The following is a 26,181-nucleotide window of genomic DNA, read 5'->3' as shown; positions in this document are numbered from 1 at the left end:
TACGGAAAGGGTTTAAGAAAAGAGAGGAATGTCTATTTAGCTCAGAGCTGGGCAAAAATTTAATCAACGATTGACGAATAAATTTCTACTTCAATCGTTAATCGTAATTAACAATTAAGCTCCTACTTTAGTCGTTAATTGCAGTTAACGATTGCATTCTTTTCAATTGTAATCGTCAATCGGATAATTGATTAATGATTAACTGCTGAAATTTCGAAATGAAATACGGAATCAGTAAACTGAGTTTTCGTTGAGATATATTTCTGTCAACTGTTAACTTCAACAATTGATTAAATCAGTATCAAATATTTCGATGATTTCTGATTTTAATCAACGATTGACGATTAACTTCATCAATCGATTGAATCAATCGTCCATTTTTCAATGATTACCTTTTTAAATCGTAAACATTAATCAATCAATCTTGGTTAAAATTTGAATTGATTAATGCCCAACTCTGATTTAGCTCTAGCATCTCGACAATTTGTATTTTGCATAAAAATCCGCAGTTTAGTTATTCTAAATATTTCCGCATGTTTATGGTGGTTATGTTTGTGGACTCACCGTAATGTTTCCGTGTTCGAAATCTTCTTTGAACGCGGCGCCCGTCGAATTTGAGTGGATCGTGTCTCTGTTCCTCACAGTCACGTTTATTCTCCTCCAGTCCTCCTCCGTCACCGTATCGTTTCCGGTCGCTTCCGGTAACAGAGTTGTCGATTCCGTCGCCGCGTCCGCCACGGACGAGAGATCCTCGATCACCGTGATCGTCGATCCCTCGACGCCGCTCGTCGAGAACGTCGTCGTCGTCGCCGTCGTCGGATCGTTCAACGGATCGCCATCCTCTTTACTTGCCAACGTTGACTCCAAGGTCGTCGATTCGACGCTCGTTGTCGACTGCAATGCGACCATTGTGTGCAAATGTCTCTTCTCATGTCAAAAACTTTTTATTCGACGTCACAAACATTTTGATTCGAGATTCAGAATTTTTTAAAACACTGAAATCTCATTCAATTTCTCCTCAGAAATAATGGCACGACAGAGTCTCGGATCCTTCAAACATTTTCGCATTAATTCAACAAATTGCGTATCAATAATAATTTCACATTTTAACGTTTATGCAAATTTCTATTTTACCACGTTTTTATTAGATCGTTTTCTTGTCTGTCTGTCTGTTCGGTACAAATTTTGCAATTGATTTTAAACTAACTTCCCGATGAGCTAAAGGCTTGAAATTTTAAATATAGCTCAGAACTGGATCACATTGCAATATTTAAAAAAAAATTTTTTAGAAAGCCTATGCGTTTAGGAGATATAAACTATTAAATTTAACCATTACACCTCCGCGCACGACGCTCGGTAGTGCGTGAACGCGTTCAGTGATCCCCACTCTGCGCGACAGCGCTCCCTACTCCACTACGCTTCGCACCGAAGGAGCTCAGTGTGCGTTCGAGCTCCGTGCGGTGTTTACAAAGTTACTGTGTATTATTATACTATAATGTTTGTTTACCAAGCGAAAGAACAGTTACACCGAGATTCTCCGTCGAACCTTTATCTTTGACATTTTACCACGGCGTTTGTTTTCGATATGACGCGGTCGCAATACCGTCTGAAATTTAGTCTTTGTTATAATCTCGTCAAAATGTTTAAAATCGATTGAAAAATTTTTAGAAAATACCACGTTTTTGAAACGGACTTAAAGAGAATAAAATAATTTTTCCTAGCCCCATACAGATTCCTAACCCCGTACAGATAGTCCTGAAAATTTGTGATTGTGAATTTTTAATAGCCATGAAAATATTTGTAAGATTTAAAACGAAAAACGTGGGGCGCAAGATAATACGTAGCAAGGAGTGTAGAGAGTAGCTGCTGCTGAGAAAACTCGCATAACAGTCCATATCATTTGCATTGCAATAAAATTGTTAGTGATTTAGTTAGTGATTTAAATCTTACAAGTATTTTCAGGACTATCTGTACGTGGTTAGGAATCTCGTATGGGGCTAGGAAAAATGATTTTATACTTTCTAGTCCGTTTTAAAAACGTTGTATTTTTAAAAAATTTATTTTTATTCGTAATTCTATGAAACATGAAATAAAAAATTTGTTAATATCAAAATGAAATCAAATCGAAATACGCAGCTGTTTTTCGAATGCACACACACAACACACGTTCAACAATATTCTAAAATTATTTTTCGGTTTGCACGCCACTCGTAGAATTGTAATTGTTAACGTAACAACGAACTCTTTTGGGGAACGAAAGCAGCGCATGCATATGCGAATAAAAGTAAACATATCAAGCCAATAAAAGCTTCCAACCTGGATATTTTCACAATCATAGAGACGGGAGTAAAATTTCTCTAATAAAATTGATGTCGTATAAAAACAAGATATCACATGTTCGGAATGATTTTTCTGCAGAGTACTGCCAGCAGTTTATAATTTCTGGTCGCATTTTTATGGTTTCGTACATCGCGAGCCACGGGGGCAGTCGTTTTTATGGTCCACCCTGTGTACATACTGAGGATAAGCAACGAAATAAAAATCCTTCAGTAAATGAAACATTGATTTGATGCATTTATGACAAAAACGGATAATTGCAATTTGAAACACTGTTAAAATGTTTTATTAAATGCAACTATCTCCTTCACGAAATATTAAAACAATTTAACAGAAGAAAGACATGGAGCCTCTAAATATTATGCATATGTAACAATTTTAAATGTTATATAGCAGTATAAAATTAATTTCACTATTTTTATAAATATATATATATATATTGTTTTTCGCTTATCAAAATTATTCAAGAATCACTTTCCTGCAGCACAACATTTTTATTATGTGTAAAGGTCCGCGACCTAAACATTAATTTCTCCACAACAGTATTTTCCAAAATATGAACTTCGAATCACCACGCGCGGTAGAAATGCTGTGAAAACGAACTGCAAGTAAGACGCCTGGAATTTTTCGACCATGGGGATTACCTCTTCAGGGATGGTTGGTGTCGTGGTGGCGATTTCCGGGCTGGATTTCACGTAGTCCACCGTCTCAACCAGAATCTCGTTGTCCATGATGTCGGTTTCGAAGGTGGACGGCCAGGACGTGGAGTCTGTCGGGATCGAGGACGATTCCTCGTGGACGATCGTGCTCGAATCGATTCTTTCCTCGACTACTCGATGACCGCGTCCCTCCACCGGTGGGCTCGTTATTTGCTCCACTACCGGCTGCGCAGAAAATTATTTATCCGTGCATTGTCCAAACTTCGCCACGCAAAGTTCACGAGAATATATTTAATATTCTTGTAGAATATATAAAAATATGTACAAATAAAAATGAATAAAAATGAAAAAAAATCATATACAATGTATATGTTCCTATAAGCCGGAAGAAATTTATAATTTTCAAGTTAAAGCAGCTCCGACTGCAAAGGGTTAAATAACAGAATTGTAACAACAGAGCACAAAAAGTTAAGAATAATAGATATTCCACCAAGTAATGAAACAATAGAAACATTACAGAAATACATGTACTACAAATGTACCTAGAAAAGGACTTCAGAGTATTACACTAGCCTACCAACTTGAGTAATGTAAATTTAATCAGTTCCAGCGATTACCAACATCCGGATCCTTGAATACTGAATACGGTCCTGAATGTCGCGCATAGTGTAGTAAAAGGGAGTTTAAAGAGGACCGTGAAAGAGTAAAGCGAACGAAAATTCTGCCCGAGTGCTTCAGCGCAAATTGCGACTGATTTCTAATCGAATTGTATTGAAACGAAATATCAAAGGTCCCCGGATGGATTACGTACTTCAAGAGATTCGAGGTAAAGGGAATTCTACTTCGGACCCCCGAGGAGAACGGCGCACGGCGCAACGACAGCGTTTAACGCGCCATTGACAGTGTAAGAACGAGCGGGAATGGTCACGATTGCTATCGTCATCGATGCAAGAGTTCGTCCCCCACGGTAAAGCCACGTGATTTACAACCCGAATGGAATTTAATTAATGCAATCCTGGCGGAACGGACGCAGCGACGCGCCGCGCCCCGCCCGGTTAGACGTTTAACTTAGTTAGTTAATCTGGGAACGCGAAGTGAAGCATTCCTCGTCAGTGACTTCGGCTTCGAATTGGACAGCCGTGTCTGTTACCCTGCTGGCCCGACTCAACTGCTCGAAACAATTATGGGACCGTTTATTCGAGCGGTTTTGCCGGTCGATGCTGCGAGATACTGTCAACTTCGAGATATTTCATCGATTCAAAAAAAGTGTTTCATCTTAAATGCAATTAAACGAACAGTAGTATTTTTCTCTTACAAAATTTTGATGATTTCAGCGCACTGGTTCGATCAATTGTTATTTACACACTATTTGCAAATTATCACAAAATCTTTTGTCGACGGTTTCGATCTTACTTTAAATCATTTTCAAGAAAAATACAAGAATTACCATGTATACTGTCCTAGCATCAACACGATGAAAAATTATTTTCTATTGCACTAAGCAAGTAGGTAGCAGTTGTTCTTCTTGTTTTAAATTCACACAGTATGATACATAATATTGATTATTAATTGACAGACGCAGTTCTTGTAATTTTCTTGAAAATGATCTAAAGTAAGATCGAAACGTCGGAAAAAGATATTGTGATAATTTGCAAATAGTGTGTAAATAACAATTGATCGAACCAGTGCGCTGAAATCATCAAAATTTTGTTAGCAACAATCTACGAACATAATTATGACACAAATGTTGTCGTCACACTTTTCCGGTTAAAACAAGACCAAACACGACACAATTTGGATCACATTTGTTCGTTTAATCCTCGGTACAATAGAACCCCAATTATCTGCATTAATCACTGGAAAATCGAGGTTCTGTTGAATCGTTAGAAGTATGTCATGTTTGGTCTCATTTTAATCAGAAAAGTGTCACGGATATGTTGATAAAAGTTTGGTAAAAATATGATTAGAAACAAAATGTTTTCACATTTATCAAGGCATTACTGTATTTTTGAAAAAATGTGGTTTCACTGTAGATCAATGCGAAGAAATGCACAAGAAATGCAAGTAGCAATTAATTAACATAATTGCATTTAGAATCAACATTCGTCAACATTTTTTAGAAATGTCTGCGAAGTACAACGCGGTTAACTAAACTAATAATTTAGTTGAATAAATTCCGTGATACCCGAGGATTGTTATTTAATTTTCGAATATAACAACAGTCGAGGAGGTTTGGAAGGTAAGTTTTATCGCGAATATACGATTTTATTCTGTAGTAGAAGGAGAAGAGGATTTTTATCCGGCTGTACGCCACGCGATATCTTTCGGATGTTAAAATTTCGTGTCACCCATTCGGAAACATCGAACGAATACGAGAACAGCGATTTCGAGACGGTCGGATGAGGGTCGAACGGCGTAGCCGATTTTTTCCTCCTTCGGTTTTACGTTACTCTCTTCCGTGCACGATTTTTCGGTCGGTTTTACGTCGCTTCTGTCGGATATCTCGGATACGCGGAAATTTATTGGTGTCGGAGTCTAGCTGTTCCGTTAGTGTATCGGAAAATACGAAAACATAGGCGTTGCAGCTCGAGTTAATATCTCAATACTATCGAATACCTCATCCGTATCTTTTCCCAAAGAAATTTCCTTTGAAAGATTTATTTCTGGTAAATAGAACGTTCCTTTATTTCACGATCCCTTCTAAATAATAAATTACATATGAAAACTTACATTGTTCGAATCGTAAATCGGTAAAAAATCTTTCTGAAGGAGAATATAGATTAAAGATTCATGCAGAGAGAGATGCGAAAGAGGCGAAATACAGCGAGAGATATCGAAGCGATACTGTAAAGAATCAATAGAGAATCGCAAAAATGGCGAAAACGTACAAAGAAATTGGTCTCCTTGCGAAACTTGGCGTAGTCCTTGCTGATGAACGCGTACGAGGCGTAGTTCTGGGTGGCGTTTACCTCGATGCTACCGCCTTGAACGTTTAATCTGTCAGTTTCTTATGGCATTCGGGCTAGAACACCTAGGTGGTAATCAGGGTTGTGAAAGAGCACAGGGTTTTTATGGTGTAGCCGACCCGGCTCGCGTTTCCGGTCACTTTTTCGCGTCGATTCGAAACATTGGGATCTGTTTTCCTTCAGCTAGCGGTCAGTATCGTCAAAACTTCATAGAAACAGTACAAAATGAAGAAAACGTGTCCTCATTGATTGCTTCACATTAAATCTTGTCAAGGAAAAATGAAGTAAACCAGTTAAAAAACTAAATAAACTACAAAACGTGGCCTCATTCATTGCATCAGATAAAATCTTATCAAGAAAATTCGAAGTCAACCAGTTAAAATACTGAATACACTAAAAAGAATCTTCATTAATGCAATCAAGACATGTCCTCATTGATTGTTTCGCATAAAATCTTGTAAGAAAAAATTAAGCCAGCTAGTTATTAGGTGTACAAATACGTTCGGTGCCTTTACATTGTATATTCAATTGTGATTGCATTTCAAATTAAAATTTTCTTCCCGTCGCTTTGGTGTTTTAAAGCATCAAACTTTGCCTACATAACCTCAAAAAACAAACAACACACTCGCCTCTGTATTCTTTCTGCATTTGAGTCTTCGAGTCAAAGATGAATGCTTCTGAGGCTGCGAAAATGATTTAAAAAACATGCAAGAAGTGGTTCCAAAGGTTTTGTGGTGGAAATTTTGATCTCGGTGATGGAGAACACAGTGGAATACCGAAAATAGTGCAGGACGAGAAATTAGAGCAATTATTGAATGAAAATCCTTGTCAAACACAACAGAAACTTGCTGAGGAACTTGTTCTAACTCAACAAGTAATTTCCGTTCGTTTGAAGAAGCTTGGGAGCTTCGAAACGTAACGTGTACTCCTTTTTTTATAAATAAAGATCAAAAGTATGCTGAAAAGGCACCGAACTTATTTGTATACCTAATAAAATACTAAATAGACTAAAAAGGATGTTCATTAATGCAATGAAGACATGTCCTCCTTGATTGCTTCGCATAAAATCTTGCCCCATGAAAAAATGAAGTAAAAAAGATCTTAATTAATTAAACGGAAACGTGGTCTCATTCGTTGCTTCGTAAAATACTAAATAAACTAAAAAGTATCTTCGTTAATGCAATGAGAACACTATATAAGATCTTCGAAGATCCACTGTTATTAAACTTCCGAGAACGTTTTGTCGGAGACGCGGAAGATAATAAATATACGTATAAAGGAAAATAAACGATTCCGCACATCGGTGCATCAAAAACTGTTTCCCCAAAGGTGTACAAGGAAAACAGTCCATAAATAAATAGAACGAGGCAGGTGCATCTCCGTTGGATTCGCAAAAAGCGATAACAAACTACGACGCGTGTTTACCTTAAAAATAGGGAATAAATAAAACTTGCTAAATTTTCCATTAATGCTGAAAACTCGCCGGACGCGTGTTCCGCAGTTGGTCCGAAAAATGTTTCGTCAAAAATCCCTTCGGAGGAACAGTAAGTAAAATGACAACCGAAATTCATATTTATCTGAAATTCAACATAATTGCACATTATTTTGAATGGAACTTTTACTGGCATATTTGCGACATTCTTCCGATTAAAACGAGTCCAAACACGACATAATTCAGAGTTATTGAGCAGAGCCTCTATTATCCGAACCAGTGATATCCGAATTCTCCAGAATCCATTTCATGTGTAAACAATTCAACCTAAGGAGATCCACACGATTTATTCACGTGTTCCACTGATCAGTTCGGATAATAGAAGTTCTACTGCATCGTGAATTAACCGAGCAAATATGCTCAAAAATGTGTCATGTTTGGGCTCGTTTCAATCAGAAAAATGTCACGGATATGTTCAAAAAATTTCATAAGATAATAATTACGAACAAGAAAGAAGTAAATTAGAAAGTGTTTGTAAACGATATAACACTTCGATCCCAAAATTTCCGCTGATATCGAGACAAATGTATTCTCTAGTTCTTCAGGGTGTTTATGAGAGGGTCTGAATCATTGAATTTCATTGAATTTCGAAGATGAAAGAGGGAAAGCTGAAGCTGTCGCAGGTCGTGAAGACGAAATAAACGTAAAGTAGAAACGCGAGCCGGATGGGGGAGTCGGGCGGGGCGAAATCGCGGCAACCCTGATGCAACTTGATCCACAGACTCACTGCAATTGTAGGTGGACGGGCAGCAATGTCCCTCGCGGACGATGGGACTGCATCCTTGAAGAGGAGGCGCGCAGGCAAGCGGCACGCAACGCACCGCGCCCATCGCGCAGAAACAGTTGTCGCAGGCGGCTTTCCACTCGAGGTTCCTGACCATTTCGCCTTCTTCGTACACGCGGGAGCCCACGCGACACCCTGCCAAATGGAAATTGCATTCTTAAACTCGCCGACTTGAGAAACTCTGCCCGAATGCGTCGGGACTGGAATCCAACACAGAACGCGTCTCTTACTTTTCGTCTCATACTGGGTCCTTTCTGAAATCTATATATATAAAAGCGAAGTCCTGACTCACCTATCAACGCCCAGGCTAAACCCTTGGACTTAGAAAGCTGAAATTTTGCACAGAGGTTTCCCTTATGATCTATACAAGGGATAAGAAAGGATATTTCGAAATTCAATCCCCAAGGGGGTGAAAAGGGGTTGCAACGTTTGTATGAGGAATATTTTGTTCGTGGTCGGATTTACTTCATACGTGGTCTTAATGCTCTTTGATATAATTAATCAAACACCTGTTCCGGCATTTCAAAAAATTCAACCCCCGGAGAGGGTGAAAAGGGGTTGCAACGTTTGTATGAGGAATACTTTGTTCGTAGTCGGATTTACTTCATACTTGGTCTCAATGCTCTTTGATACAAATAAACAAACACCTGTTTCGGCATTTTAAAAAATTGATCCCCTAAGAGGGTGAAAAGGGGTTTTGAAATCTAAGATGGCGGCATGACATAAAATAAAAACTCTATAGGGGTGAATGGGGGGTTAAAAGGTTTTATAGAGAAACAATATTAATTTCCGAGGGCATTAAACGGTTTTCTGTGCGAGCGAAGCTGCGGGAAAAAGCTAGTTCTGTATATATTTTCAAAGATGCTTTCAACTACAGTGCGTGTACAAAGCATTCGTGCGTCAATTAAAAACGAATAACTTCTTCAAAATTGGACCCGACTGCTTGAGTATTTTTTGAGACGTTAGAAGAATTAGTTTACTAGATAATGTGTAAATAACTTGTTTCTTAAATTGTTAGTGGTCGCAACTGCGAAGGAAAAAGTAAGGGTCACGAATAAGTAAGTTATATATTGGGTTGACAAGAAAGTAATTTCGGTATTTTAAGGTGAAATAAAGCCAAATTTCTTTATTCAAACGATGAACTTTAATCAATAAAACATTTTCTTATTTATTCTCTTTGGCAAAAGATCATCGAACAAAAGGGAAAATATCTTATTCGTTAAAGTTCATTGCTTGGATAAAAAATTTGGGCTCTATTTCACTTTATTCTATTTCACAGTACCGAAATTACTTTCTTGCCAACCCAATACATGTACAAAGTTTCAACGAAATTAATCGAGGTTGTTATGAAATATAATTTTTTTCCTTATTGAACCACTGAAATCTATTATAGGTTTATTTCAGCTTTTACAACTATACATTAGGCTTACAGTTAGTGTACAATGACAGTCTTAATAATCGCTAGAGATGTAGATTGCAGTCGTTTAAAAACTAGAAGATAAATTCAAGGCTTTAACATTTGGTTCAGCAAAGAAAATGTCCGCTTTTAATGGTACGAAAAACTTAATTTTGCACAGCTTATTTACTAATTTAATTCTTTGGGAACCATATAGACGACACTGCCATAGAACATGATCTAAGTCCTCGGACTTATAATATGAAATATAATTGATTGGAAATAGCAAACAAAGTGATAATCTCTACCGATCACGATTCGTGGTTCACTCTGTATAATTTAGAGCCAAAATGCTATTGTCGTGCAATACAATAATGAAAATTAAAGTTAATTTCCCAATTTTGTATCTTACCTATTAATTGTGATTAATCCACTAGTCAAACAATACTAAACAGTAATATACGCTCATGTGAAACCAATAAAATCGAAAGAACCGAGGACAAACATCGCCGCCATTTTTCTAATATCGCCGGTGCCCAAGATTCGCAACCCTCCCACTAAATCCATTTCATCGGAGGTCGGCAAGAAAGCGAATCTCGCCGGCAGAAATAAAAAAAAAAAACCGAACACCCTGCAGGATTCTCTCGACCGATCGAACCCGTTCGCAGTCATCCAGGGGGGTCGACTCGGGCGTGCGGTGTAACCCCGTGGACCAACCCCCTGTCACGCAAAAACCCATTGATTTCGAATCCGCCGTTCGTTCGCGAAATCCGCCGGAAAAAAAGCGGAACCGAGCTTTAAAACCGAATGCGCCGTGATAACGTATTTCACGAGCACCTCACACCCCCCGGGTCCACCCCTCTGGCAGATTCCATTTTCCAGCGTTCAGGTTCAAAGAGTGCGTGCATGATGATAATCAACAAGCGACAAATCCCGCAATTTAACTTTCGAACACGGACGCGCGAGTTACCGGCTGAACAACGGAACGATTTCTAAGGGATGGAGGGTGGAAAGAGGAATATAATCTCTTGGATCCATTCGAGCCGGAAGGTGATACAGCACTTCATAAAGCACCGAGAGCCAATCTCCTTCCGCGGACGGCGTCATTCCGTTCTCTCACCCCATTTAGATCACGCGCCAAAGAGGATCGAAGACCCGAGGAACTCAATATCGTCCGATGATCCGTTTCCGGGCGGAGCTCTATCTCGGAAACGTCACCCGGGGGCGTTATCACGGGGTCAATGCGTTCTTCGACGGGAAGGACCCGTTGTTTTCCCGTGTCCAAGCGAAACGAGCCTCGCACGATCGTTATTTAGCCGATCGGACGGCTGCCTTCGACGAGGACCAAGCTCCTCCTGGCCACCGTAAATTAGGTAATTGCGACTGTTTCCCGGAACCTTATCCTTCCTCTGACTTTAGGCGTGCGTTTGTCCACGTCACACCACAAAATTACAATTTTTTAACTTCCCGATTTTATAGGGAAGTTATTGTAATGACCCCGAAAATCGAAAATCGATTTTTTAGCAGATCTTCACGTTTCATGGTCATTGCAGTCATTCTAGACTATTTTAAGCAAAATGTTCGTATGTGTGTGTGTGTGTGTGTGTGTGTGTGTGTGTGTGTGTGTGTGCGTATGTCTGTTTCTATGGTATCAAATTTTTCGTTAACGTTTTCTGAAAAAGTAACAACGCGATCAGAATGATGAATGATGCAATCGATGTGCCCCGTCGTAACTTAGAGCTGATTAGATTTTGGTCCATATTGGTCAAGTAGTTTTTTAGATTTTTAGTTTTTTTCGAACGGAGTTGATTCTACAATGCAATTTATACGAGAGAATGGAAAGTTTCCACCGAAGAAACAAACGTAATTACACAAAAAAATTTTTTTTTCATTTTTCTTAAATTAAAAAAAATTTTTTTAATTTAAAAAAAAATTTTTTTTTTGTACCTTACGCTAATGTTTCCGCTTACAATAATCGAAAATTATCCCAATGCAAGAGTGAGTTAATCATCTCTACTCCCGAGAATACATTTTCAAAGAATATCGATGAAAGTACAAAAAAAATTTATATTACAATCTTTAAAAAAACAATCAGTTCAAAACGAATTATTAACTGAGATTAAATTGAAAATTAATATAAACAATATGATAATTATTAATAACATTAATGTTGAAAACGGATTGGTTAATGGAGCACACATGCGGAATATTAAAATTTATTACTTTTCAAGAAAATACTAAAATTCCGTCTATATTGTGGTTAGATTTTCAATTGGCCAGAGTAGGAGTGAAAGTAAGAACTCGTTATCGTGATTATATGAAAAATGCAAATATTCATCAAAATTTGCCACCAATAATAAAAATATCGAATCAAGTAAATATGTCGAGTGAGGAAAAATATCAAATCACACGTAGTCAATTTCCAGTGGTTCCTGCTGAAGCGATTACGATTCATAAAAGTCAGGGACAAACATACGAGAAAAGTATGTTTGAATTTTAAAACATCAGAAAAACGAACTTTACACATATTGTATGTAGCACTGAGCAGAGTTTCAAAATTGAGCGGTTTATATATTTTGGGACAATTTAAATTAACAGTATCGAAGAAAACCAAGGTCAATACTGCTAACCCGGATAATGAGGAGTCGTATCGTTTGCGAAAAACTATAATAATTAAGACAATTTATTTTGCAACATCAGTACGCTATAACAAGGAACCAAGCGAGCAACGAGTCTACGATGTTCGTTTAAGGCGACGCCATATAGCAAACATCTTGATAAGTAGAAAACTATTGAATTTCCCTGAAAACGTATAATCTTCTTAAAACGTACTAAAAATAATGATAATAATATACTGCAACTAACGAATCGGGAAGTTCTTTGTGTGGCTCGTGGAGAGTCACACACCAAATCAAAAAAAACATTAATAGCTATAGGTACTACTAGCCATGCGTACCACTAACCCTTTCGCAAGAGCAGTCCTATCCGCGAGCTCGCGAAGCGAGCGAGCAAAAACAACCCTACTCGCGAGCGAGCGAAGCGAGCGAGCAACAATAACCCTCTAGTTAACGTTCCATTTCACCCTGAATAATTAACCCCTTGCCGTGTTTTAACGAGACAGACTCGTGATGAAGATTTGAAATAACATTCAACGAACATCAGTGTGCCTTTTTTTAGATTAAGAAGAAGTAAGGAGATTTATTCAAATAAACTATTTTTTTAACACTATTTTCGTCCGGAATAAAGCTCCACAAAAGATACTATTCGAATAACTCGAACAATATCATCACGAACGAATAAATTATTCTGAATAAAACGGCTTCTATGGACCGCTAATAACTCGGGTAGAGATACAATACAGCATTTATACGCCATCATCCGAATCGTACTAATTCGACAGAAATGAATACACATTTAACATTAATACATCAATAACAATTGAATGGAATTTGTATGTTGAAATATATCGTATAAATTTGGAATAAATAATCTAATCTCCTCGGCATTATTGATAAGCAGAATAGTCATCCGTCGTAGGGATGAATCTACACCTCCGAATCGGTGGACATTTGTAGAAGAAACTTGCTGCAAAATTGTTTAAAACAAAGAAAAGTTAAAGTTTGTATTTACATCAATACCTTCTACTCATCGAGAAGAGAAGAAGTTTGAGAGGAGCCACATGTCGCAAACAAATAGTTATTGATATATAAGCTGTTACAGTTCTTGCAAAATTTGATTAATGTACAACTAATAATATGTAGACAAAAGCCAGTTGCTCTCTACTTTAACGGACTCAAAATTTGTTCCTTTCTACTATAAATTATGATATATTTGGTATGTAATCCAGTAGATTTATACCCGGGGCGGCTGCAGATCGAAGATTCGATCCTGTAGGATCAATGGTTCAGGAGTTATGCTTACTTAAAGTTGAGCAATCTGCAGTGTTTTAGACAGACAAGTGCGCCGCCATATTGGTTTGTAGTGACGGTCGCGCGCCGCTTACCGAGCAGAATATTTAATTAGTTGGGCCCGCGCTAGATGAGTCTGAGACAAGATGACTGATGAGTCCTCTAGCGGGTCTAGGACGAAACACACCACTTTTGTTTTCCTCCAATAAAATAGCACTTGGCATTTTAACTGATTCAAATCCGAATCGGAAACGTTATCTGGTTCAAACCCGAATCGAAACGTTTCATGCCTCACATAGCTATATTTAGTGTAGTATTTGATCGAAACTGTGCGCCGAGAAAATATTACTATTCCAAATTACGATCGAGAAAAATACTTCCTTTATTTAATTAGTTGGTTGGTGATTAAGTCGGGGGGAGGCGGCACGGTCGTCACTACAAGCCAATATGGCGACGTCCTTACCTGTCAAACACACTGCAGATTGCTCAACTTTAAGCAAGCATAACTTCTGAATCATTGATCCTACAGGATCGAAACTTCGATCTGCAGCCGCCCCGGGTACAAATCTACTGGATTACATACCAAATACATCAGAATTCGTAGGAGAAAGGTACTAATTTTGACATGTGGCTTCTTTCAAACTGTTTCTCTTCTGAATGAGTTAAGGTGTTGATGTAAAAAGCAACTTTACCAACAATTTTCTTTGCTATAAACAATTTTGCGGAAAGTTTCTCTTACAAATGTCCACCGATCCAGAGGTGTAGATTCGCCCCTAGAACGGTTCACCATTACTTTTTATACACCTTGTAGACAGATCTTAAAGACTCGTTCACGGAGTTCGAATAACCGTCTACGAACAGTCTCTAAGGACACAAAGGAACCATTCGTGTGGTAACTGATATAAGTAGACCACAAAACTGTAGGTAAAAAGTTTTGATAATAATTAAGGGCGATAAGACTCTGTTGTGCAAAAAGCAATGGTAACACGAAGATCAAGACGGGTCATGACAGCGTCGGGAGCATCCACATAATGGGGTGGAAATGAGGCTTTAGGGGTTGCTTTAAAGTTTTAAGCAGCGACGTGAAACTAGCCGTTAAATGGAAGCAGACCGCCCAGCATCTGAAAATTGAGCTGCCGCCGGGAAGGGAAGTGCTCGATCTAAATATGCGAGAACAAGAAACACCACTAGAATTTCATAGCGGAGCGCGTAGCGCGTTTTCTCATCGATCCTGCGAGTCTGGATCTAAATCCAGAGGGTCCTATTTTATTCCGCATTTCTCTCAGACCATAAACATAAAAAAGAAAGCGATTCCTTATTGGAAAATGGAAAACTTTTATTCCTTTCTTCGAGGTGGCAGGACGAACTTTCTCCTATTTTTAAACATCTCCAGCCATTTTATTTTTCAGGGAGTCCCAGTTTAAATCCTGAGGAGCCCAGAAATTTATTCTGTATTTTTCCCAGACCATAAATATATAAGCAATTCTTCATTGATAAATGGAAAATTCAAAAATAGAAAAAAACGCGTCCTACCACTGAAAGGAAAAAAGAACAATTTTCATCGAGAGTGAAAATTTAAATTGTGAGGCTGCATACATTTATTTTGTATTCGTCTCGGAGCATAAAAAAAGGGAAGAAACTGGATTCGCGTTGGAAAATTGAAAGAAAGAAAAGGAACAAAAATTTTCAGCGATTTTCTATCGCGTCGCAGGGTATTCTCGGAAATAAAGTCCGAAGAATTCGGGAGAGGGGAGAAGATTGAAAAACAAGATGGAAAAGGGAATGAACTTTAGCGCGAGAAACGGAAAAATAAGTAAAACTTTTTTCCCGTGCTGAAGTTATCGAACTTCGCCAAAAATAAGGAGGAAGCTGCTTTAAAAGCAGGGATCGTCGAATGAGAAGAGTTTGGGGCGGATGCTGGGGGATCGGGCTGAAAATTCCGGCGAAGTATGTAACAATTGCTTAGGAGAAACACAGGCCGTGTAGACTTCGGAAAAACTGGGTGAAATTCATGGCGGAAGTTGCACTTCACGCGTCAGATTTACCTGGGAACGTGATTTCCAGTTTGCCGCGGCGCCGCGTCGTAAAATTGAATGAAACTGGGCGTTAAGTGAACGCGCGAGCAAGAGGGCAGAAAGAAAGGGAGGAAGATGGCGACGAGGAAGAAAGGAGAAAGATGGCGAGAGAAGGGGAGACACACGATGGCGGAAATCTTTCTGAAGCGAGTGTCACGGGATAAAGTAACGGCGACGGTAACCATGCTTTATTGCGCTAAACGTTTCCCTGCAACTTTCCGACGCGTGTTCTTAACTCCCTCCGCAAAGGAACGGGGGGAAAAAGAGCGAACAGACGAGAGAGAGAGAGGGAGGGAGAGAGAACCATGGAAAAAAAGTTTCTTGTTCGCCGGAAACCGGAGAAGAAGAGAAGGCGGGTTCCCGGGAAGAGATTTCTTAAAAAGGGAGAGGGACTTTCGTAACGATAATTAGATGGTACTCGGCGCCGCGATAAAACTCGACGCAATTTAAGGGGATTAAAGTTTGCCATACAGGGAGGCGTCTCCTCCTGATTTCGTCCCGCGATGCGATTTTTCCTCATAAGCTCAGCTTAAATTTAAACTCGGCCAGCTAGCTACGGCGCGGCTTCTTCCGAAAAGCGGCTGATATAGCGAACCTCAGCCACCCACGCCGAACTTTGCTTTTTATCGCGTTAAACTTCCCGTCCCAACTATCACCATTGTCAGAGAGGCTTTTCGGAAAACCGGTGAACTACTCTCCCCCAGTACCTTTCTCTCGCGCCCCGGAGTAACCAATCATTAAGCTGCTGCGGAAGATAAACAGCTGGATCGAAACGAACCGCGGATTAAAGCGCGAAAATAATCCGCCATACTCGTCTACTTTCACGTAGACTCGGAATTAAGCGATCAAGTCGTAATCACTGTCCTTCGTTTACACCGCGAAATTCATATTTTTCTGGTACACCGTGGCTTCAAAAGGAATTCTTATAACAATATATTATTATCTCGTATCAGGGAATAGACGATACTTGATGATACGTAAGTTTTAACGATAAAACTATTGAAGTTTCAGCTTTCAGGAAATAGTTCTACGTACCCAAGAGCTAATTGCTAAGCTTGGAATGAAAGGTGTGCAGTAATGTCTCGATATATGTGAAAGAGATGCGCATGATATTTATGAAAGATTGACAGAAATGTTTCACTTTTAATTATTTCATTGTGATACGCTTCGCGTTATAATACGGTTTGCTATATTAATATTGGTTGGAACGAAAGTTCGTAGCGTTTGTAAATTAAAATCGCGAGCTAAAATTCAGATATTTATTCATAGATTTATTCAATAACATATTCTTCATTCTGTTCTGTTATTCCTGCCACTTCCGAGGTAACTTTTCGTGGTAATGAATAAACGTATGGAGAAATAGCTTAATTGTATCATCTATTCTTAATTTGAAAACGCTACGAACATTCGGAGACATTACTGCAGTTTGGCGGGCGAGAAAAAATTCGTTTCGGCGTAGAATGATAAAATCGAACTCACCGTTTCCCATGATCGGCGCCAGCGTGGACGAGTGTGGATCTTTATGGGAAAAAGAAGAAGAGAGAACAGGTATGAGTTATTCGGTCTCGGCGAGAGAGTGGCGAACTCGCACGACGTAGCGGGGAAAGTACACTCACGGGTGCAATTGTAGGCAACGGGGCAACAGGAGTGCGGCGCATAGAGCGGAGTGCATCCTGGCAGGGGCAACAGGCACTTCGGTCTGATGCATCTTCTCGCGCCGGAGATGCAGTAGCAGTACTCGCATCTACGTGAGCCCATCATCGCTGAACCCGGCCCGTATCTCACGCCCTCGTGCAGGCAACCTGATTGTTAACAGAAGAACCCCTTCGCCCTAGAACCTTTTAAACGTGGCCACGCTTCTTCGACCGAGTCCACGCTACCGCTCAAAAATATTTCATCGGTTACGATAATCGCACCGCAGAACAAAAACAAAACGATTTTATCTTTTCAACATTCCCATTTTCACTCGTCTGATACGTCCATTCAGATTTCTACGACTTCCACCGGAAGGAAATGGATTAGCGACTTTATCTGCTTTGACGCACAGTGGTCCGGATCGAGAAATTTAGTGACCTTTTGTTACAACTTTTGAACCATACGAGATATCGAGATGAAATTTGCACTAAAATTGATTTAAAAAATAGTTGATTTTAACTATAGACAAATCAATATTTTTTAAATTTGTCAAACAATAATTTTTAAGTAATTTTCACTGTGTGTGATATTTTTGACTAAAATAAAATTGTTTAAGTACAATCTTCCAAATAATTTTTTCCTTTCTAAGTATATTTACGTTTCGTACATGCAATGTTTTATGGAATAGGTTAATTTGTTAGAAAGTGGGACTTTCCGGGACTTGAAAAATACCTCTTACCGATTATAAAGAATTTTTTAAATTTTCTCCATTTAATTCAGCATTGAGTTTTAATATATTATGCAGACTAATTAATAATGTAAGATACGATTTGTTATCGCAAAAATCTGCTTTTCAATTTAAAAAAAAAAGCGATAAAAAATAGTAAATAGGAACGTCAGGGCATCGCATCGAGGAGAAGCAATTTTTCTCGTGAAAAATACTCTTATTAAAATGTCCAACTTTCAATATTTATTAAATTGTACTATTTTCTTCATTTCCGAGGATACGAGACAGTTTGTTTTTGGGCAAAAGTCACTGAATTTCTCAATCCGGGCCACTGTGTGACGCACACGTGTTTATTAACAGCGATTTGAATGTTTAATCGCCAACTTTTATATTGTAGACGGCAGGTCCTTTTGTTTTTCTTAGATCGTACAGTTCCCGCTTTCTTAAATCGAGTATTTACTGTACTTTAAGAGTCCTAAACTGTATCAATGCATTATATATTAATACACTTCTAATAATATTATTGATAATTTTTTATTTTGTATATAGTGTTACATGTGTGCAATACAGGTTAAGGAATGTGTAACTTCATTTGCTTGTATTTCTTTTATTGGACGAGTGATCAAATATTTTTGAGCGGTAATGTATGCTACTTTTCGGAATCTTTCATCTCGCTTCCAACTGAAAGAAACCGGTTGATCTGAAGTATTAAAGATTTCGAGATTTCCGCGCGATATGAAATTCTGAGAATATTCTCCCATTAATTGATAATCTTTTACCTTGAAAGCGCGAGCTCTGATAATCCGCCTCATGCTTCTCCTCCTGCTCTACGTGGACGTTGGATCTTCTTAAAATGTTCACCGAGTCCCCTGCAAAAGTTCCACGCACGTACGCCTTTCATTAATACGCCGGGATTTTAAATACATATATAAAGCTATATGTATAATAGAAACGAGGAGCTCAGCGGGCAAGTGATACGAACGCGTTTTCTCGAAAAAGCGGAATCCGTATTTATTTAGAGGAAAAATGGTTCACACAAATCCTAAGCTTTATGAATAGCAATGTGCTTTAAAATTTACGGTCTTCTCTATTAGAATGATTCATGTTTTAATCCTATTGAAAATACTCTATTGAGGAGACCATATTTTTTCATGAAAGTACCCCTTTCCTAATTACTTTTGAGTAACAAGAGACTTTTTACATCGATCTTTTTACACGAAGATTACGTCAATATAGTTTAGCTCTCCACGCATTTATTTAGTCATTAATGTCTAAAAGATTATTTTCTCCTTTTTAGTGCATTTTAATCGAGAGAGATTAATATAAGCGTGGTTTTTAGAAAGATTTTTTTATATGTTGTTTTTTTAATATCGTTGTAGCCAACTTTAGAAATTTAGTTCAGTGTAGAATCAAGATCGTATTATTATTTATAAATACACTGAGTCGACGCATGATATTCTGTAAACGATTGCTGAGTTTGCCGTTGACGTTTTTGCGTCTGTGTTCGCAGTACACGTCGAGAAATATTTTTTGGCGAACGCGATTGCGGTTGAACGATTGCAGTTATTTTTTGTTAAAATTGTTGGACAGTTTTGACAGAGGCGGACGTCATTCTGCAAGTTATTCGGGACGTTTTTCGTAATGGTACTAACGTGTGTCGCCGCAAACTAGTTCCGCACAGCAGACGTTCTCTCCCGGTGGACGTACTCGACATCCGGATGGCGGCGGGTTCGGCAATCGCGGGCAAACTCGAAGACGACATCTGAGTGCACCCTCGATGCACCTGCACTGCAAACAGGGCTCGGACGTGATCACCGATGCGCCCTCCTGGTATCTACGCCCCTCGTACCTGCATCCTGAAACGTACAATAGAGTTTTCGTTATTTCTAAAACTACCAACCACTGAGACGACCGGATTCAAATGATTAGAGTCGCTTGCATAAATTTATTAACTTATTGAGATAGTAAAATTTCGTTGACATTCAAAAGTAGTTGTATTATTAATAGTTACATATTAAATATTTATTAACATAAATTTAAGCGGGGCCTAAATTTTCTAATTTACATTGACTCTTATGTGGACCTGCAAGATGCACTTTAAAAATACAATAATATTTAATATTCATCACTATCGAAATGGTGAATGGAAACTTATTGAGATAGTAAAATTTCGTTGACATTCAAAAGTAGTTAATACAAAATCAAAATAGACTGCGGATATTTATGCATTTGTAGCGTATAAAAATTTTCAAAAAATATTAGAATACGAAATTCAATACAATTTGGTACATTTGTATTAATTTTCCATCTACAAAGATCTCATTGCCACTGAAAATAAGATTCTATCTGATTCCACTTTCTTAAAATTTGTCTACAAGAATTAAAAATTGCATAAACATCGTATTAGATGTTTATTAGCAGAAATTTAAGTGGGCCTACATCGGCCCCTATAGTTAAATTTTAATGACTGAAGATGACACTGAAATAGTGATTGTCAGCAATTTAAGAATCACCATCACTGACGTAGGGAGCAAAACGACTAATAACGCTACCATGCACGATCTTCAATAGACTTTTGAAAATATTGATTTTATCGAACAACGGGAAATCGAGAAGAATAATTGCGAAACTCTGTTCTGCTCGGGTATTGTTTCTGTTTCGATTGAAAAATCGGGTCTGCCCATTGAAAATTGCATTCTGCGTCTACACATGCTTCGAAACTTCAATATCTGTGGGTCATCGCGACGAAGAATGAAAATCTGTTACCAGTTTTGTCATTCTTCCGTTCATTCGTTGCATGCTGCTACTGTACAACGAAATCTGCTATACAATTCTCAAGTTACGTTTCACTGCATCACTTTTACTGTCAAAAAATTATTGTTTTGAAATATCGTGAAATATTCTGTCGGCCAATAAAAAAAGAAACGGATTCGAATATTTAAAAGGCGTTCCATTACATTCTTTTTGCTCATATTTAATATTTTGTAAGAAAATCAACAACATCAACAATCGATTGATTGACGCAATTAATTTATTCGATACTTATCTGCAAAAGCATCTTTATAATTGCTAGACTGCGAGTCTTTGTGCAAAATAAAAATATAAATTGATTTCATCCCTCAATGATATTGTCGCATTAAAATCGACGTTGCAATATTCTTAAATTTTTCTAATCTTTAACTGTTCTGTATTTCACCCAGCCAATTAAAAATCGCAATGATTTAACCAAGATCATTTAAAAAATTGGAAACATCGAAGATCGACAAATTTTTATTTACCACTGCAATTAATTCTGGTCACTGCACCTCTATTTCGGACTACATCATTTTCGTACAGTATATAATTATTAACAAGGATTGCGAGCCGATTGCTGGACAATTTCGACGGGCGGATTAAGCGCAATAGGAACCACCGGCGAACAAATTGTAATGGAGCCGTGCACGGTGGATCGCGAAATAACGCGATCACGGGATCGGCGCCGATTCCCGATTTTCCCATGGAACATATTCCACGGCTGGGTATCAACGATTTTTACGCGTAAAAGAACAACACTCGGGGATTTGGTGCGCGAAACGCCGGGACGAAAAAGTCTGCTGCCACTGTGCTATATTTTTGAATACTCGGGCCATTCAATTCGATCGCTGTCCCTAATGGATGCGAAGAGCCTTCTGCTGCAGATATATTACGGTACTTAATATGCAAACACTTATAAAAATGGCGTGAAGGAACTTGATTATTACGGTCTGCTTTTGTTCTTTAAGTGTCCAGACATTTGTGAATGTCTATAGTTGTAATTCATATCAATATCTAACACAACTGTATTAATTGAAGCATGCTGTCTATTAATACTGCCTATTAATATCTAATGCATATTAATTGGAGCTTAATGTATATTAATCGAGGATGTAATATACAAATTTTAAAACACCATATTTAAAATTGTTGAATCATTATCATTAATTCTTTGCTTGACAATGACCCGGGAACACGACTAATATAATTAGTAGACTACGGATTCTCATGCATTTATGAATAAATTGGCTGGGTGAAATATGAACAGGTAAACGATTAGAAAAATTGAAGAATTAAGGGATGTTATCAATTTTTATTTTACTCCTGCTTCGAATTAGATACTCCTGCTTACTTACTCCTGCGAATTAGATACGTGAGAATGATATTTTCATTCGAAAAGCGATTTTCCGACTTCGGTACTCTCAGGGTTAGAGATCCCGTAACCGCGAGCGAGAAGCTTTCTTTTCGGGGTAGAGCCGCTGAGAAAAAAGCATATCTGAAAGGAGTTACTCGCGCTGCTTAACCGCGGACCCCGACGTGGCGCACACCGAGGGCAAATGGGCGAGAAAAAGAGGCCGACCTCTGGGAAACTCGAACGAAACGAACCGGCATAGCAGCGTTCTTCCGCGGTGTTTCTTCGTCTCTTCGTTTCCCAGTGGCTTCGTGAAATGCTCTCTGGAACTGGCTAGAGCAACCCCTCTCCCAGCAGAGCCTTCCAAAAACCAAGGACTTTCGGGACTGCTTTAGATTCGCTGCGAGACAATGTCGCGTGAAATTGCTCCAGCGCGCGAGACGCTCCTGGAGATTAGGGGATTATGCCGCACCTGGTCAGACATGATAAAAATTTCGCGCAGGACGGCCGGTCTGCATGCAAACATCGGGAATAAGGAACAATGTCTCTGAACTCGGTGGAATGGTTTCCTTAAATAATGATTAAAAAGTTTCTAAACATTTGTCTACTAGTTCGTCTACTAAAATTTATTATTAAAAATAATCACAGCGACAGTTAATGCGTCGACAAGCAGAACAAGATCATTTTTATTCTAAAAGTGTCTTCTAAACAGTAAAAGTTATTCTAAACGTCAGGATTTGTACAGAGTTTTTTAATTTCGCTAGTTTTCATTATATCGAGAGTAAGAATTCAGGATTTTTATGCGATTGTATATTTTTATAAATCAGTTTACTCAAACTGTGGTACAGTAGCAAATTAATTTCTTTTGTCATGAGTTCCTTTATTTTGATTAATAAGTTTATTGCATAAAATTGAAATAATATGAGTTAGTGGGTAAAATTCATTTATATTTTACCACGTTTTTATTAGCAAGCTTTCTCGTTTGTCTGTTTGTTCGGTGGCAAATTTTGCAATTGATTTTAAACTAACTTCCTGATGAGCTAGAGACTTGAAATCGGTTACACGGCTCAGAACTGGATGACAATGCATTATTAAAAAAAAATTTTTTAAAGTCTATCCGTTTTTGTTACTATTGTTAGTAATATCCTCCTGGTTTCTTACAATTGATGTGCTATTTTGTATCTGGTGATTTTCCAACAGCCCCGCCCCTTTCATGCATTACGTCACACGTGTTCGTTGTTTAGCCCGAGGTTTATTTATCGCAGTTGTTTGTCACGTGGCACTGTCAAGCCGAGAGGGAAACGGATGAAGACGGTGATCCAGGTGACAGCGGGAACGGAATTCAAGGGGTCCGGAAGAGGAAAATAAGTATTTATGCGACTCGCGGAACCGTCCTGTGTTTACGCAGACGGGATTAGCCGGTACACCGTTGTAAAGTAGGGTGAAGTGTGAGTGATGGCGGAAGAAACGGGCGAGACGCGACGCTGGTTAACAGTGCGCAAACTTTCGGCTTCGGACTAAATTATGCGGTACGTGGTAATGAAACAGTCCAGGCTACAATGTAAAACGACTATCCGCCGCTTCGGGCGACCAAACTTTTCGTCTCCGAGGTTAGAACTTCGTTATTGATGACGGAACTCTCTGCTGGGGAAACGATACTGTTGCTGATAAACCGACGGCTTTTACAAAAATTACGAAATTGGAAAGCGATAACAACTATTTTGCATGACGATCCCCAGTTTCCCAATAAAAACAAATATTCGCGATATTCATTACAAAACAGGCACCCGGTAGATGTTTTTCTTCTCGTTTTAACGACAATCTTCTTCAATTCTTTTAATCTCTCTGTAACTTCACACTTCGACGTTTCTATTATAAATGCATACAATCTACAGTTACAGTGAAGTCTTGATCTGAGAAAACAGGAACTGTACGATCTAAGAAAAACGAATCTCCCCCATCACCGTTTATTTGAACAATCCTTCTCAGCGTACTCAAGCAAGAGAATAAAACAGTTCGTAAGAGATTACAAATAAATTATTTTATAGAAATAATTAAACGAAGCTTCTCTGCTCTACAACATGAATTGAATTTGCTAAATGAAGACGCAGTATTCCGGCGTACAATATAACAGTTTCAATACGCTCGGCATCGCTACGGTTCTACGAAACGGTAATTAGTAGTCCGGGTGTTAAATGGACGATTAAATCGAACTCCTTTCCGCTTGATAATTTCAATTGAATTCGTTAATTAAATATACCGCGCGCCCGCGCACAATAGAGCCGTCCCACAATACGTTCACTCCCGTCGACGTCGTCTGTTTGATCAAAAAGCGTCGTCGACGAATCGACGTTGAAAAATAACGACCGACGCGGCGCGGCGGCGTTCTTAAGTCCTTGATGCTTCCAAGCACGAGTGCCCACGGGGGTTGACACAATGACAACGAGGAGAATTAGGCTGCCATTAGTCCGGGGGAGGTAGAAGGAGAGAAAGAGATAGAAAGGGAACAGCGCGCGGCTCAGCACTGGAAAAGGCAGTCCATTGTTGGAGGAAGACGCTCATACGGGAAGCGAGTTAGTTAATGGCGCAAAACCGGATGATGTCAGGAAAACAGGCGAGCTTCGTGAAAAAGATTTTAATCCCTACCAAAGGAGGACGACGAGGAGAGTGAAGGATGGGGGAGGGGAACACGGTGAACGAAAAGTTTCTTTGGAGGCCCGAGTCTTCCGGACAACCCTCTGGTCGTTAAACTAACTACAGCAAAATGGCTGGAGCATTTAGAAAAAGAGAGCATTACGTTCGCGACGGTTTAAGCGACCTTACACCACTCCACCGACGTTCATTGTCTTCCCGGACAATGATAATTGAAACGGCGGCGCCCCGTGTTTACGCAAATAAGTCATTGACTGCGCGCTCGGCAATGAAGATGGATGTCTCTCGACATTAACGCAAATGATTTAATGGAGATCCAGCTGTCATGATTTAGTGGAGTGACTATTCTCGTAGCTTGTGAATCGTAGAAAGACTGCGATCATAGACTGCGGATCTTTATGCAAAATTAAATTGTTCTCCATTGATTGTGGGAAGCAGAAACAACGTTAGATCATTCTTAAATTTCTCAGATTCTTTACTGTTTTATGCAGGGTCTGTCCGGAAAGTAATGTGACCACATTTAAAAAAAAAAAATCTATTAAACATATAGGTACAAACCTTTAAATTTCTTCAAAGTAGGATCCTTGGGCGTCGACACATTTTTTCCAGCGCGATTTCCATGCTTCGTATGCTCCCTGGAAGGCGTTTTTTGAAACCTCTCGTAGTACCCTCGTCACAGCCTCTTTGACGCGTTCCACGCTTTCAAAATGGCATCCTTTTAGCACATTTTAATTTTTGGAAACAAGAAGAAGTCGGCGGGAGACAAGTCAGGGCTGTACGGGGATTGAGGAAGTGTTGTGATCCAACTAAAAAGTACCGTTTACTGTTTTCCCCGTAATCCACGGAAAAGTTTTGGTTGGAAATGCTCTACGAAATGCTACTACGAGAGGCTCCAGATAACGCCTTCCAGGGAGCATACGAAGCATGGAAATCGCGCTGGAAAAAATGTGTCGACGCCCAAGGATCCTACTTTGAAGAATTTTAAAGGTTTGTACTCATATATTCAATAGATCTATCCCGGCGTTAGTTAGGTGGGGTCTCACGGACCCCAGAGATTTTAGATTGATCGTAACATTGTAACAACGCGTGACAGTTGTTAAGTATTTTTGAATAATAAAAATTTAATTTCGTGGATCTGCGGTGTTACTCTGATAAATTACAAGCCTCTTAAGCAATACCTAATCTTATATTTATGAAAAAGGTATTTATTTCTATAATACAATATATTATTTCGGGGTGTCTGCGAGACCCCACCTTAGGATACATTTTCCCACCTTACCAACGCCGGGTTAAAAAAGAAATGTGGTCGCATTACTTTCCGGACAGAGCCTGTATTTCACCCAGCGCCAATTTCTTCATGAACGCATAAAGATCCGCAGTTCGGTGATGATTTTCGAGAGTGACCC

General features: G+C 38.9%; 1 protein-coding gene across 1 annotated transcript in view; it reads right to left on the bottom strand.

Moving 5' to 3' along the window:
* Positions 1-26,181, bottom strand: part of LOC143212319 (uncharacterized) — a 90,180-nt gene that overhangs the window by 12,075 nt on the left and 51,924 nt on the right. Inside the window, exons 5-12 of the mRNA XM_076430982.1 lie at positions 19,632-19,835; positions 18,759-18,848; positions 17,234-17,419; positions 17,097-17,135; positions 8,182-8,373; positions 5,885-5,979; positions 2,982-3,221; positions 565-894 (exon numbers count right to left, since the gene is read on the bottom strand). Of these exons, the coding sequence (XP_076287097.1) occupies positions 565-894; positions 2,982-3,221; positions 5,885-5,979; positions 8,182-8,373; positions 17,097-17,135; positions 17,234-17,419; positions 18,759-18,848; positions 19,632-19,835 (1,376 nt within the window). The remainder of the gene's footprint in view (positions 1-564; positions 895-2,981; positions 3,222-5,884; positions 5,980-8,181; positions 8,374-17,096; positions 17,136-17,233; positions 17,420-18,758; positions 18,849-19,631; positions 19,836-26,181) is intronic.

This window comes from Lasioglossum baleicum, chromosome 1 (assembly GCF_051020765.1).
Source record: "Lasioglossum baleicum chromosome 1, iyLasBale1, whole genome shotgun sequence".
In the NCBI taxonomy this organism is placed as follows: Eukaryota; Metazoa; Arthropoda; class Insecta; order Hymenoptera; family Halictidae; genus Lasioglossum; species Lasioglossum baleicum.
Note: the sequence above shows the minus strand (reverse complement) of the source record. Positions and strands in the feature narration are given on the sequence as shown.